The following is a 14007-nucleotide window of genomic DNA, read 5'->3' as shown; positions in this document are numbered from 1 at the left end:
GGTACCAAATACACAGCCTGAGCTTGGCCCATGTCCTGGCAAGAAGCAGCTGAAACGCAAACTGAATTCTGAATCAAAGCTTGGCAAGAAAGCATGCTTACCATCCCCACAGATGTGGCATGCAGGCAGTGAGTATGCCCTCCCTGAGAAGGAATCTATGGCACAAACAGCCATTTCTGCTTCTCAAGGTGACAGGCAAGCAGAGGTAGGGGGAAGCTCCAGTGGGATCCCACAAGTATCAACATGTAAGGGGGTCTTTAATCAAAATGAGAATGAGGAACACAGGGCAGCCCCAACACCCGAGTCTTCTAGCAGCCTTAGGATGTGGAAACATCCCTATGCCAAGGCTAAATTTCCAGGTCTATTTATGCGACCAGTAGTGGTCCTAAGCAGGCTCAAAGACCTGGACCAAAAGGCCAAGGATGCCAGCAGAGGGCTCAAGCTTTCTGAAGTCCACGGGGTCACTATGACCTCAAAAGGCAAGCAGAATTCTGCCAAGACTGCCTCGAATGCAGGATTGCCAGGGGCAGGGGGATCCTCTGCATCCCCAAACTCACTGCTTCCCCAATCGCTTCCTACTGCAAGCCGCAAAAGAAAGCGCAAAGAAGCAGGTTTTAAGACAAGAGGAAAACAATTCAATGCTCCTAAGAAATCCTATGAGCCTAAGGCCAAAAAAGCCAAAAGAGTGGCTCCCAGGGCAAAGGCACCTCACTTTGAAAGAGGAATGTTGGTGTGGTTTTATCCCAGAGGTTATCCATTTTGGCCATGTGTGGTAAAGATTGTGGACCAAACCAAGAACACAGCCAGGGTGCTCTTGATTGAGCCCAACTTGCTCCCTGAACAAAGTGGCATTCAGGTCCCTCTTTGCAAACTGAAACCCCTGGAGTGTAAGTTGAAAGATACACTTGTGCAGAGAGCCAGCCAACGTTATGGCCTTGGTGTGGCCTGGTGTTTCTCACTCATACAACACTACAAAGAACAGGTCACATCTGGATGTTGCAAAGGTTCCTTTTTGGATTATTTTGCTACCAATGGTAGTTTCTCAGTTGGGGAGGCCCCAGAAAATACTTTCCTAGAGAGTGATTTTCCTGTGGTCAATTATACCAACATGGGCAATTCTGAAGAGGAAACTTGCCTGGATGGAAAACAACCCCTGACCAAGCAGAATATACCAGAAGGTCTCAATGGAGAGGTGGGGAATGAGCAAGAGCAAAATGAGGAGGAACAGATAGATGAGCATGAGCATGATGTGGAGATGACTGAGGAGAGGGAAAAAATGGATGAGAAAAGGGAAGTGAAGGAATTGAAGGAGGATGAGAAGATAGAGAAGGAGAAAGAGAAAGAAGAAGTGGATAAAGAGGAAGGAAAAGAGGAGGAAGAAAGGATGGAAGAGGAGAAGCAAGATGTGGAGGAGAAGGAAATACAGGAGGAGGAGGAGGAGGCAGGAAAGGTGGAATCAGAGAATGAGAAAGTGGAAAAGAAAGATTTGGAAGAGGAGATGGTAGTGGAGGACGAGGAGGAGAAGGTGGAGAAAGAGGAGGAAATGGGGGAGAAGTGGGAGAAGGAAGTGGAGAAGGAGGTGGAGAAGCAGGAGTTTCAGGAGGAGGAGAAAAAGGAAGAGAAAGAGTTGGAGGAGGAAAATAATTTAGAGAAAGAGGATGAGAAGTTGGAGAAAGAGGAGGAAAAAGAGATAGAGGAGGAGGTGAAGCACGAAAAAGAGAAGACTCAGGAAGTAGAGAGGAAGCAGGTCGAAGAGAAAGAAGAGAAGAAGGAGGAGCAACGGAAGGAGGAGGAAGAAAGGGATGAAAAAAAGGAAAAGCAAGAATTAAAGGAGGAGGAGAACGTAGAGCTTGAGGAGGCAAAGATGGACCAAAAGGAGGAGAAGGAGGAGGAAGAGGAGAATTTGGAAAAGCAGGAGGAGGAGTTGGAGGAGGAGAACATGGACAAGGAGGAGAGGAAGGAAGAGGATGAGGAGGAGATGGTAGAGAAGGGAGAGGAGGAGGATGGTGTGAGGGTGGAGGAGAAGGTGAAAGTAGAGAAGAGGGAAGAGGAAGAAAAGGAGAATTTGGAGGTAGAGGAGAATGTGGTGGAGGAAGAGGAGGAAAAAATGGAGGAGGTGATGGTTGACAAGGAGGAGGAGGAAGAAAAGGAGAAGCAGGAGGAGGAGGGGGAGGAGAATGAGAAGGAGGAGAAAAAGGTAAACAATGGGGAAAAGGAGAAGGAAGAGGATAAGGAGAAGGAAGAGGATAAGGAGGAGAATGAGGTGGAGAAGGAGAAGAAGGAGGAAGAGCAGGTTAGAAATCTCAAACTGCTCCTGTGAGACACCTACTGCATGTACACATGAGAGATGAACCTTCTCCTTTCATAGTTTTGTACGGTGATGTTGGTTTGCCCAGTGTAAGGCAAGCACAGAAGTTTTGTAAATTTGAGAGCTCAGCAACATGAAGTCTTCCTTTTCCTCAAATTATATTGTGCCTGTCATTCTCTTTAGTTAATATGTCATGTTCTTAAATTAGTCAGAAGATAAATATTACATAGACTGCAACCTCTCTATTTCCAGGCATTAACTGACAGTGATTGTGAGACCTCATGTATAGTTTTTCAGAAAGGTCAATTGCACCTATTATTCTTAAGGAGGGGCAAATGGATCTAAGTTGTTGGATCTAATGTAATCCCTGTCTATATTTGGGGAAAGAATCCTGAGTGTTGATCCCAGTGATAATTTCTTTGATAACCTTGCAGTCCATCAAAACACAGACTTGTTGTGTCACATCTGTGCGGTGTTACTAGGACATGGAGAATTCCCAGTTTGCACTGACCACTTTGTCAGTCCAGGGCAGGATCAATGGCTCTCTCTGTCCCTGTACTTTCCCCTCTGAGAGGACCCTCCTTCAAGGACTGAACAACTTCCTGAGGCCTGCAGAGATGCAGACCTTCAACCTCCCAGACTGCAGACTCAATCCTCTTCATAGTGCCATCTGTCCTCACAAGAAACACATTGAATCCTACAAATCTTGGGGGCTACCTAGCACCTGGGAGTCCCAACTGCCTACTGAGGAACCCATCAACCTGCTGCAATTGCTAGGGGCAATGAATGCCTTCAAATGGGCTTTTTAAGCTCCAGTCATGCAAGACTTCTGCTTGGAAGTCATTAGGGGCAGGGCCAAACTGATTCATACAACAGAAATATAGTCTAGTCTGTCATCAGAAATGAAGACCTGTCAATCCAAGTCAGAGTGCAGTGCATGGTCAGGCTCTGCATATTTGACCATGGACTTCATGAGTACCATACCCTCAATTTGGCCCCTGGACAGACAAAATTATACAGACATTATTTTAAAAGTATGTGAAGTGAAGCCCATGTGTTACGATACTATTGTGACAGGTGTTTCTTAGAGACAAATTATAAGTAAAAAAAATAGTTTATTTCAGAAAATCTATGTAAAGGGGAATTGTTTTTGGATTCATGATGGTCAGTGCATGTGGAAGTGTTGCAGGAAGATGGATCTTTCTGTGAAGTTATTCTACCTGTCTGCCTATTAGGTATTTTTGTGTAATTTACAAAGATGAAATCTGGATTCACAACAAAACCAAACTGTCTTTCACCCTGACCATTTGTTGTACTGTACTGGGGGGGGGTGGAGACTTATAACTATAGCTCAATGTAGGTGTGATATGCAAAAGAAAATGTATGAACTCTACTCCAGAAAATCCTTACCTGGAAAGCTCTGATGGTTGCTCTTGTTTTGGGTTTTTTTTTGGGGGGGTTGATGTTTATAACAAATGTATGTGTTGTATTTAATAAATGTTTGCATTCTTACTTCATGTTGTGGACTTGTACAGATGGGCCTTACAAAGTGTATAATAACAAGGTGACACCTACCTGAATTTGGTCTCTGTCTGCAAGAGAGCAAGTCTCCCAGGGCCCACTTCTTCAACACTGCAATGTCCTCCTGTCCCTGGAAATTATGAGGAACACATTAGCTCCCTACTCTGTGAGAGATTTATTTAACCAGACAGCATGCTTTATTTCCTCTGTGGAAGCTACTTGCTGAGTTCTACATAATACCCAACTTCAGCTTTCCTATATTGAAGTCTAAATTCTAATGTTTTCTCTAGATGTCATTCATTACTCTACTCACTAAGTTACTCACTCGCTCACTCAGGTCCAGGAATGCAGTGAAGTGTGGGTTATAGTCCAAAATATAAACTTGATAAAGGCCTTGTGACTCAGGTAAAAGTTGAATATTTCCAGACTCCAGGTCCTTAGTGATTCATTAATAATGTAATTACATGAGAATTGTTTGAATGAAGGCTAGGGTTCTCTGGTATGTGGGACAGTGGAGGAGGGGTAGGTTCTAATTATTCTGTCCTGAGAAGTGGTGTATGAATGACTGATTCCCACCCTATTGTCTTGGATGCCTACAGCCATGCAAAATCCTAGGTATGTGCTAATGTGCTTGATGTGTAGGCTGGGCAATCCACCTAAGCCCAGGTATAAACATTCCATTGTGGGTCCAATAGACAAGCCCCCAACTCCCTAGACCTAGTAACTTTTTCATTAACCTCTGCCTCTTTGCTCAGTCCCCATATTATCCTTAACCCAAATTCACCCCCTCACACACCCTCCAAACCTGTGAAAAGGTCTGTGCCTCTGACTGGCAATAAACAGTCCTCGCTGTTGACGATCAAGTCTGACCTATTCCTTTTCCTCTCCTCCATTTTCCTAACAGTGGATTTGTTAGAAGAGGACTCAGACCACCCAATGTATTTCCAGTTGTAGACACAGATTGAGTGCCCACTACCTACCACATTTTTCACTCAGTCTCCAGGACACATTCTGTGAAATAAGACAAGGTGGTGGGGAATGTGAAGGTGCTATTAAATTATCCTATTTTCAAATAGATTTCTTATTATATTTAAATGGTTGCAAAAGGGGGATTTCAATTCTATTGCCCATTTATGAGTATCATCCCTTCCATCATTGTCCCTAGCCCATCTATTTCAACTCCACCCATCCCTTCAATTTATCTACTTTAAATTTCACAAATGTACACTGAGAATTATAATTGTACTTTCTCTAAGCACCTTGAGCATAAATACAGCAGGTGCAGACATGGCCTTTTCCCTGTTGGAGTGGGTTCCTGGCACAGTAAGTATTCAAGAAATAACTCAGAGGGGATGGAGGTGAGACGTGGTTGGTAGAGAGCCAGCCAGTGAGAAAAAGGGACAGGTAACAAACTCAGATCCTGGTCACAGAAGAAGAACAAAATAGCACTTATTTTCCATAGAAAATACACCCAGAAAGAAGCCATGGAGTTGGGATTCAAGAATTGTATCCAGTAGGCTGGAGGATACATTCAGTGGTGGAACATACAGAAATATATGTCTTGAGCTGGGGGTGCCTCCAGTGTTACCACACCTGCCTAGCAAGTGCAAAGAAGCAAGTTCAAATCCAGTTCTGTGAAAAATGAAATGCAGCCAAGCTCCAGTGTCTTAGGCCTGTAACCCTAACCAGTCTGGAGGTTGAGAAAAGAGGATTGTGGCTTCAAACTGGGCTTGATTAAGTTCTAGAGACTCTTATCTCCACCTAACAACACAAAGCCTGAAGTGGAGTTGTGGCTCAAGCAGTAGAGCACCAACCTTGGGCAGAAAAAGATAAGGATATGGGGGCCTGAGTTCAAGCCTCAGTAATGGCTCTAGCCCAGGATATTCTGAAACACTAAGAGGATTCACTGAGGGGAGTTTTGAGGAGTTCAGGTTCGAAGGGGAGTCTCCTATGGGGGTCTTTGCTCTGTTGTATATACCTCTATCCAAGGTCTTGCCAGATTATTTAGCACCAAGCAGCCCTTTTTGTATGCACTCAGACAGCATTTGTAATCCACATCCCAGAATGTTTTGTGGTACCAGTTATCTCTTTGTGTGAGTCATGGCCTTCAACTTGCCTCTAGGCAAGGGGGAGAATAACTCATTCTCTCTCTGCCTCTTTCCCTCTTTTCCTTTCTCTCTTTCCCTCTTTCCCTCTTTCCCTCTTTCCCTCTCTCTCTCTCTCTCAAGGCATGCTCATCACCCATAGGTTTGAGTGAGTCCATTATCTGTGCAAAGGCCTCCTCTACAGTGCCCTTGCACCTAGTACTCTCTCTGAAGATCTTGTGTGACAAAATAAGCAGGGATTTTTCTAGCAGGTCTTGTCTGTGAGACTCTACAACAGGATACATAGGTACATGTGTTAGTCCTCAGAGCTAGGCCAGGGATGTGTCTGAGCCCTGACCTATCCCACCTCTTGCAGAACTTGCCCATTCCTAGACCGCACACAGTACCCTTATTTCTGGCCTGCAGTGCTCCTCTTCAGCCTGCCCACTACGCAATTCAACTCTGCAGGGTCTTCTGCTTTTTCATGCTTCTAGCTTAGCCACCAGGAACCTCGATGACCTGCACATTAAAGCCTGAGCCAACTGCCTCCAATGCCCTGGCCCCAGGGTGCAGTTCTGGAATTGGTTAAGCTAAGCAACTGGGGCTGGGGTTCTTACCCAAGTGTAGGTTCCTCTCCTCTCCTCTGCTCTCCTTTTCTTTTTTAGTCTGTGTAAGGTTTTAGGCAAGAAAAGACAATGCAGAGAGGAATAAAAAGATCGGGGTGTGCTCCCAGGCAAATTTCCTGGTCGGAATCAGAACGGTCACGCTGAGTTTAGTTGCAGAGGGTTTTTTGTTTTGTTTTGCTTTGCTTTGTTTTGTCATGGGGCTTGAACTCTGGGCCTGGGCACTGTCCCTCAGCTCTTTAGCCTAAGGCTAGCACTCTACCACTTGAGCCACAGTGCCACTTCCAGATTTTTATGCTTGTGTGATACTGAGGAATGGAACCCAGGGCCTCATGTGTGCAAGGCAAGCACTCTACCACTGAGCTACCTTCCCAGCCCCTTATAATCAAGCTAAAACTTTTAGTGAGCGGGGACTTGTGGCAAGTAGCTTAGTTTTCAAGTTTGAGTGGTTTTAGTGCAGTGCACTCAAAGAATGGTTGACTCAGATGGTGTTTCTGATAGGGATGTGGTCTTTCTCATCAGCAGCCTGTTCCCCATCCCCCCCTACCCCCATGGCCTGACATTTTTCTCAGATGCCTACTTCCTCCAGCAGCCTGACAGTCTGCTCTGCCCTTCTTTCTTCTCCTTTCAACTCCTCTTCTCCACCCCTCTGCTCCACTCCATTCCTGTCCACTCCTCTCCTTTCCCTTTCCCTCCTCACACCTCTCTTATCCTCCTCTAGTTATTTTTCTTTTTACTTTGCACATCTTTGCTCTCCTTTCTTTTTCTTTTTCTTTTGATAGTGTTCTATAACTTGGGCTCCTCAAGGCCAGTGTGCTATCCTTTAGCTTTTTCCCTCAGGCCTGGTACTTTATAATTTGAGGCACACATCTACCTTTGGCTTTTTACTCCTTAATTTGAGATAAGAATATCAAGCACATTTCTGCCTTTGCTGCCTTTCAACCACAGTCCTCAGATCTCAGCCTCTTGAATAGCTAGGATTACAATGTGAGGTACTGGTGTTATAAGGTGAGAAAACAGAGAAGCCACATCTGGAGGGGTCAAATCTTGGAGTCTTTATTAAAAGGTGGGCAACTGCATGGTGGACTCCTGTCTCAAAGACCAGCATCCAGCATATACACTTAACGCTGTTTGGAAACTGAGCCATAAAAGCCAGAAAGGAAAGAGAAAACAAAAACAATACCAACAAATCAATTCAGTGGGACACCAGAAGACAGGAGACAGTACATGAACATGGAAACACGTGACATGGCTTAATGGCACCTGAGCTGATCTGGGCCTAAATAGGGTCAGGTCAGGGGACAGGATCACAAGAAACTCCCAGTCCCCAGCACTGGACTGACAGGTTTAGTAACCTATCATCCAAGTCCTTGCCTCTACCTCCAGAGATTCAGGTATGAGCATCACTTGGGAGAAGGAGGCTTCACCTCTTCCCCATCATGAAGATGAGATGCCAGACCTTATATGGACATACTCAGGTACCAGCAGAACTTTTCCATCTAGGGAAGCTAGGCCTCAATCTTCCATATAGGGTATGCTTAGAGGCTACTCAGAGGCTGGTGATCCAAACCATTTAGGAAGTTAATTAAGGCAGAATCAAAGCATTCTCTATATGCAAAGCTTTCCTAAGGCTATGACATCTGCATTTCTCGGAGGAAGAGTTCTCCTAGCTCACCTTGAGCTAGGCATCTGCATCCAGGCTTTTCAGCACTGGGTGAATTCACTCCCCCCAGCTAGAGGCTCCAGGATGGCTGCAAAAAATTACTTAGACTCAGCCTCCTTACTTCAGCTACAAAGAACAACAAGAAATTAGGAAATAATATAAAGTTATGGAAATAAATAACTTTGTGTACTTGGGGAATAAAAAAAGAAAAGATAATGTTGAACAAACAAGACAAACTCAAAAAAAAACAAATATCACATGTCTCCTCATATGTAGACTAAAAATTAAGAATATGGCATGTCTTCCAAATATGAAATGGTTATGGGATAAAATCAGCACAAGAGGAGAGAGAGTGGTGGGACTGAGCATGTCTAAATCAAAGGAAGGCTTCTTGGGTGCAGCTAAATCAGTGATAATGAAACAAATGGCAAAAAACTTTGGATAAAGAAAAATTTTATCACTGAATTAGCGAGTTTAGAGAAGTAATTGACATGCAAGTCTTGAAAGAGAAATGTATACTGAATGAAGGTAAACTTAAAGACAGTTTTCAAGATGTATAGAGACTAAAGGAATATTATCATTTTTGTAAAGGAAGGATTGTGTTTCTGAGAAGCAATATATAAACTGTCCTAGGTTTTCGAAAGGAAACATCAATAATGGCTTGCTTAGTTCAAAATAACTAGACAGGTACTAGTGGCTCACACTTGTAATTGTGCTACTCAGGATATTGAGATCTGAGAATCATGGTTGAAGCCAGCCTGGGCAGGAAAGTCCATGAGACTCTTATCTCCAAATAACTACTCAAAAAACCGAAAGTGACACTGAGTTTCAGGTGGTAGAGCGCTAGCCTTGAGCACAAAGAGGCTCAGGAACAATGCCCAAGCCCAGGTTCAAGCCCAAAACTGGCACACACACACACACACACACACACACACACACACACAAAACCTGTAGAGAATATATTTCAAATATATCACTATAAAATGTTGAGTAAGATGATAGATAACTTAATGTGATTTAATCATTGAGCCAAATATCAAATTTAATTATACTAGGGTTTAAACTCAAGGCTATATAGATAGATATAAATATTCTACTTTGATACACTGCTGAAGTAAGAAGGTCAGGTCTGGCCGGTGCCATATTGAGGCCCAGACCAGCTTAGCGACCAGAGACCATGCCATGTGTGTCTCTGTGATAATGTCCTGTGTCCTGTGTCCTGGCTTGTCTCCAGTCATCATGGAGTCACAATTCAGCTCTCCATTGGAGCTTAATTGGCTTGTTGGCATTGTTTTTGTTATTTCTTTCCTCTTTAGCATATTTCCTAGCTGTGTTATGTGTATTTGAGTGCTGCAGGCCTGTTAACTATATAATAAAGACTTCAATATTCTATTAAAATGTGGCTTCTGGGATGATTCTTACAACATTGGAATGTAAAAATAGACAAAGAATATGAAGAAAAATTTGAACTATGTAAATATGCATCTATATGAAATTAGTATTTGTCTTCTATAGTAATTGAAATTAAAAAAACTGAGGAAATAACTTTCACCACTTAAATTGGTAATACTTGTTGACATTTGATTATATTCAATGCTGTTGACAGTTGAGAAAAGGATATTGGAGTTGGGAATGTGAGGATATTTAAACACTGTCTAGACAGTCTTTCACTTGCTCATTTCTGTTACAAAAAGGCAAAATCTGACTGAAATGAGAGGTTTGAACATTTGAAGCCAGACTGCAACATAGTATGACTCTCTCTAAAACTAAAACTAAATCAAACCAAAAAGGAAGGGGGGGATGGGACAGAAAGAAGAGTTGAAAGAAGAAGAGAGAAGGGTAGAGGAAGGAAGGAAAGGGAAGGAAGGAAGGAAGGAAAGAAGGAAGGAAGGAAGGGAGGGAGGGAGGGAAGAAGGAAGGAAGGAAGGAAGAAGGAAGAAGGAAGGAAGAAGGAAGGAAGGAAGGAAGGAAGGAAGGAAGGAAGGAAGGAAGGAAGGAAGGAAGGAAGGAAGGAAGGAAGCGGAAAACTCAAAAACTCAAACTGGGTCAAGCTCAATGAAAGGGGCGGGGCCACATACGTGAGCCACAACGCAAACAAAGAAGAATTCTGAACCTTCTCTGTGATGTTTGTGACTGTTCCTCTGAGACCCAGTGAGTCTGGGACTGAGGCAGTCGTGACAGACTGCTGCAATGCCATGGCAGGGAAGCTTCTCTTAGGGCCTCTGGGAGGTTTCATTCATGGGATCCTTAAGCAGTCGCCTGTTGGGACGCAGGGAGCCGGGCACAGAGGAGCCAGAATCCCTGGGGAGCCCCAGTTATGTAGTTGGCAGTAGAAAGCGAAAGCGCAAACAAAGCGGAGAGTGCTGTTTAGATCCAGACTCTGGCAGCTACAACTATCTGGACCCAGGAGAGAAACTACACATAACACGCCACATAAGCCACAAGAAAAAAGCTAAGATTTCATCGACATTTGCTTACCAAACTTTTTTTTTGAATGGAATGATGAGTGACATTAAAATCCGTGCTCTGGGGAAAATTTGGTGTTTGCACAAAATATTTTTATCTCAGTCAGAATACTTTGCCAAGCTGTTTAGAGATTCATGGAAAGAAAGCAATGAAGATATTATTGAACTTGAAATTAATGACCAAAATATAGATGTGCAATCCTTGCACTTTGTACTTGGCTCCTTGTACAGGGATGAGGACTTCTTAATAGAGCCCCCTCAAGTTCCAACTATTTTGGCAACAGCTTGCCTGCTTCAAGTAAATGACTTAATTTATCAATGTAATGACATCATGAAAGAAACAATTAATGTGAAAACTGTGTGTAGATATTATATAGCAGCAGACACTTATGGATTAGACTATGTAAAGAAAGAATGTTTTGAATGGCTTCTTCACAACTTGATGACACACCCAACTATTCAATTGTACAAAGAAATCAGCCTAGTACTCATGAAACTGCTCATTTCTTCCTCTGATTTACTAGTAATGCAAAAGGAAGTGGATATATACACTACACTCAAAGAATGGATGTTCCTTCACCTTAATCCAGATTGGAAAGGCTCAATTAATCAGCTTTTAGTTAATGCTAACAACTGGCTTTCCAGGCATATGGAATGTGTTGACAATACCACTCTTCTTGAAACAGAAGAAGGAAGACCATTTCAACCAGTGTTTAAAAAACTGAGGTTTCAGCACATTATCTGTGACCTGGCCTCCACAAGACTTATTGAAAAAGATCGTCTAATACCTTCTGAGTGGTTATCATCAGTCTACAAACAACAATGGCTTACCTTGCTTAAGACACAAAAATACAAGGAAATTGGGCCTCAAGTTATGAATATAAGAGAATTTGAAGGATGCAGCATGAGGTGTGGTAAAAGGATTATCAGAAATGGTAAATACTCCTGGAAGTGGTCAGGCTTCCATTTTAGCTTTCCATTATATGTCATCTTTACCAGTCATTATATAATTTTCAAGCAAAATACTTTTAATCAGATGAATGAATGTTCTACCTGTATACCAGTTCTGCGACATATTGCATTCAGATTAACCTTGGTAAATTTTGATTCTACTAGAAACCTAAGTTTCAGCAAAACAACAGGTTGTAAAATCCTTACCTTCAAAAAGGATGAGGAACAAATAGCAATGAGATTGGATAGCACAGTTCTGAAATTCCCTTTATATATATTTTGCAACTTCCTGTTCATATCTTCAGAAAATACAGGAAAATAATAATCTTGCTAATTGGACTTTAATAACATTTTGAAATGTTTTGATGCCTCATTTAACCTTTTGTACCATAAACACAATTAAGATGATCAATAACAAGAAATACTCTTACAAATGTAGTAACATCATAATTGGCTCTTTTCCATCTTTATTGCATCTATTATCTATGAAGAAAAAAATTAAGTCCAACAAAATATTTGTCAAATCAGAGAGAAACTGATTCTGGCATCTTTTAATATTCATTTACTCTCAACAGACAAGCTCCAAATGGAAATAAAAAATCATATTTGTAAAGAATCAAAAACTTGAGAAATAAATCAGATGCTAAGATTGAGAGAAAATAAAAAATTCTGTTTCTACTGAAACTTTTGCACAAATGTGATTTAATTGTAGCATATTACATAAAAGAGTACTTCATTATGTGAAATCTGCAATCAGGTACTCCTTTAGAATATATAATGTATGGTTACTAATAACTGAACAATATCAGATTTTACAACATTGCATACTATGTAATTTTTATTTTACAATTAATCTTCTGTATAGCCCATCTTTGTATGTTCTGGAGAACCTGTAATTCTGATTATCTACATATATATGCAGATAACATAGCTAGATAGATGATAGATGGATGGATAGATAGATAGATAGATAGATAGATAGATAGATAGATAGATAGATAGATAGATAGATAGATAGATAGATATGGGTGGATGTTTTCACAAAATCATCCATCCCTTGACACATATAGTAGAAAGGTGGTTTGTTAGAATCTGGGAGAGGGAAGGGAGAGGAATACGAAAGGAGAGGTGTTAATTACAAAGTTTCAGTTAAACTGGAGGAATAAATTTAGTGATCTATTGCACTGCACAGTGACCATATTTGTAGTCACATAATTTTATGTATTATATAAACTCATGCAAGTAATTATTATACACATATAAATATGTACATATTTATATAAAATATACACCATATATATAATTATACAGATTTATATGTGAAGAAACTATAATGATAATTTTTGAAATGATAAGCAAATCAGTACTCTAAATGAAAGTGGAGTGCTGTAACATATCTTTATAGCTACCAACATATGAGTAATTTCAAAGTACTTTTCATTTTCTCTATTTGTGCTTAAATCAATCTTTCTTTTCATTTTAATTCATTTTTAGTTGGCAAATAATTGTATATATTTATGGAATAAAATATGGTGTTTTATTGTATGTATACAATGTAGACGGACTCTACTTAACATATCACTTCACCAACTTATTTTTATACTAAGGATGTTAAAGGTCTCAATTGGGCCAGGCACTGGCATACCTAGCTACTTAAGCAGCTGAGATCTGAGGGCTTAAGTTCAATGCCAGCCTAGGCAGAAAAAACTGTGAGACTCTTATCTCCAATTAACCATCAAAAAATCTTGAAATTAATTAGTGGGTCAAATAGTAGAATGCCAGCCTTGTGCAAAATAAGCTAAAGTACAGCACCTAGGCCCTGAATTCAAGCCCCAGTACCAGCACACGCACACACATACACACACACACACACACACACACACACACACACGCATGCACACACACTATTTGGGCATTTTAAAAAAATATACAGTACATAATCACCTGCATGGTGAAATATATCCCAAAAATTTACTCCTCCAGTCTACATCTTTTAATCAATATCTCTCCTCCCTTCTGTCTCTCATAACCTTTCTACTATCTGTTTCTGTATATTGATGACTGAAGGCACATCCCATCAATTGAAGGAATACATGAGATCCATCTATAGAAGGGTATATTACTCAAAACAGACAAGGAACTGAATTCAACTCTAAGAAAATGATTCAATTTAAAAAGGATATAAATAGACATTGGAGAGAGACAGACACAGACAGACATAGAGAGAGGAATGGTCCACAGATTCTTCTTATTTTTGCTAGGCCTTATTATTTTCATCTTCATACTATTTAGTGTAACATTTACTCTAAAATTAAAGTCAATAGAATACACAACATCCCTTTTAAAAGCTGCCTTCCAAACAATTCTTGAGCTAGGAAGAGAGATCTTAATC

At 41.2% G+C, this 14007-nt stretch overlaps 1 protein-coding gene across 1 annotated transcript; it reads left to right on the top strand.

Annotated features, from left to right (window-relative positions):
- Window positions 1–10437: 10437 nt before the first annotated feature.
- On the top strand, window positions 10438–11937 carry LOC106000468 (putative germ cell-less protein-like 1-like). The gene has a single exon (XM_013035741.1). It carries the CDS (start codon window positions 10438–10440, stop codon window positions 11935–11937), a length of 1500 nt encoding a protein of 499 aa, XP_012891195.1.
- Window positions 11938–14007: the final 2070 nt, after the last annotated feature.

The sequence above is a fragment of the Dipodomys ordii genome, unplaced genomic scaffold (assembly GCF_000151885.1).
Source record: "Dipodomys ordii isolate 6190 unplaced genomic scaffold, Dord_2.0 Scaffold219, whole genome shotgun sequence".
In the NCBI taxonomy this organism is placed as follows: domain Eukaryota; kingdom Metazoa; phylum Chordata; class Mammalia; order Rodentia; family Heteromyidae; genus Dipodomys; species Dipodomys ordii.
Note: the sequence above shows the minus strand (reverse complement) of the source record. Positions and strands in the feature narration are given on the sequence as shown.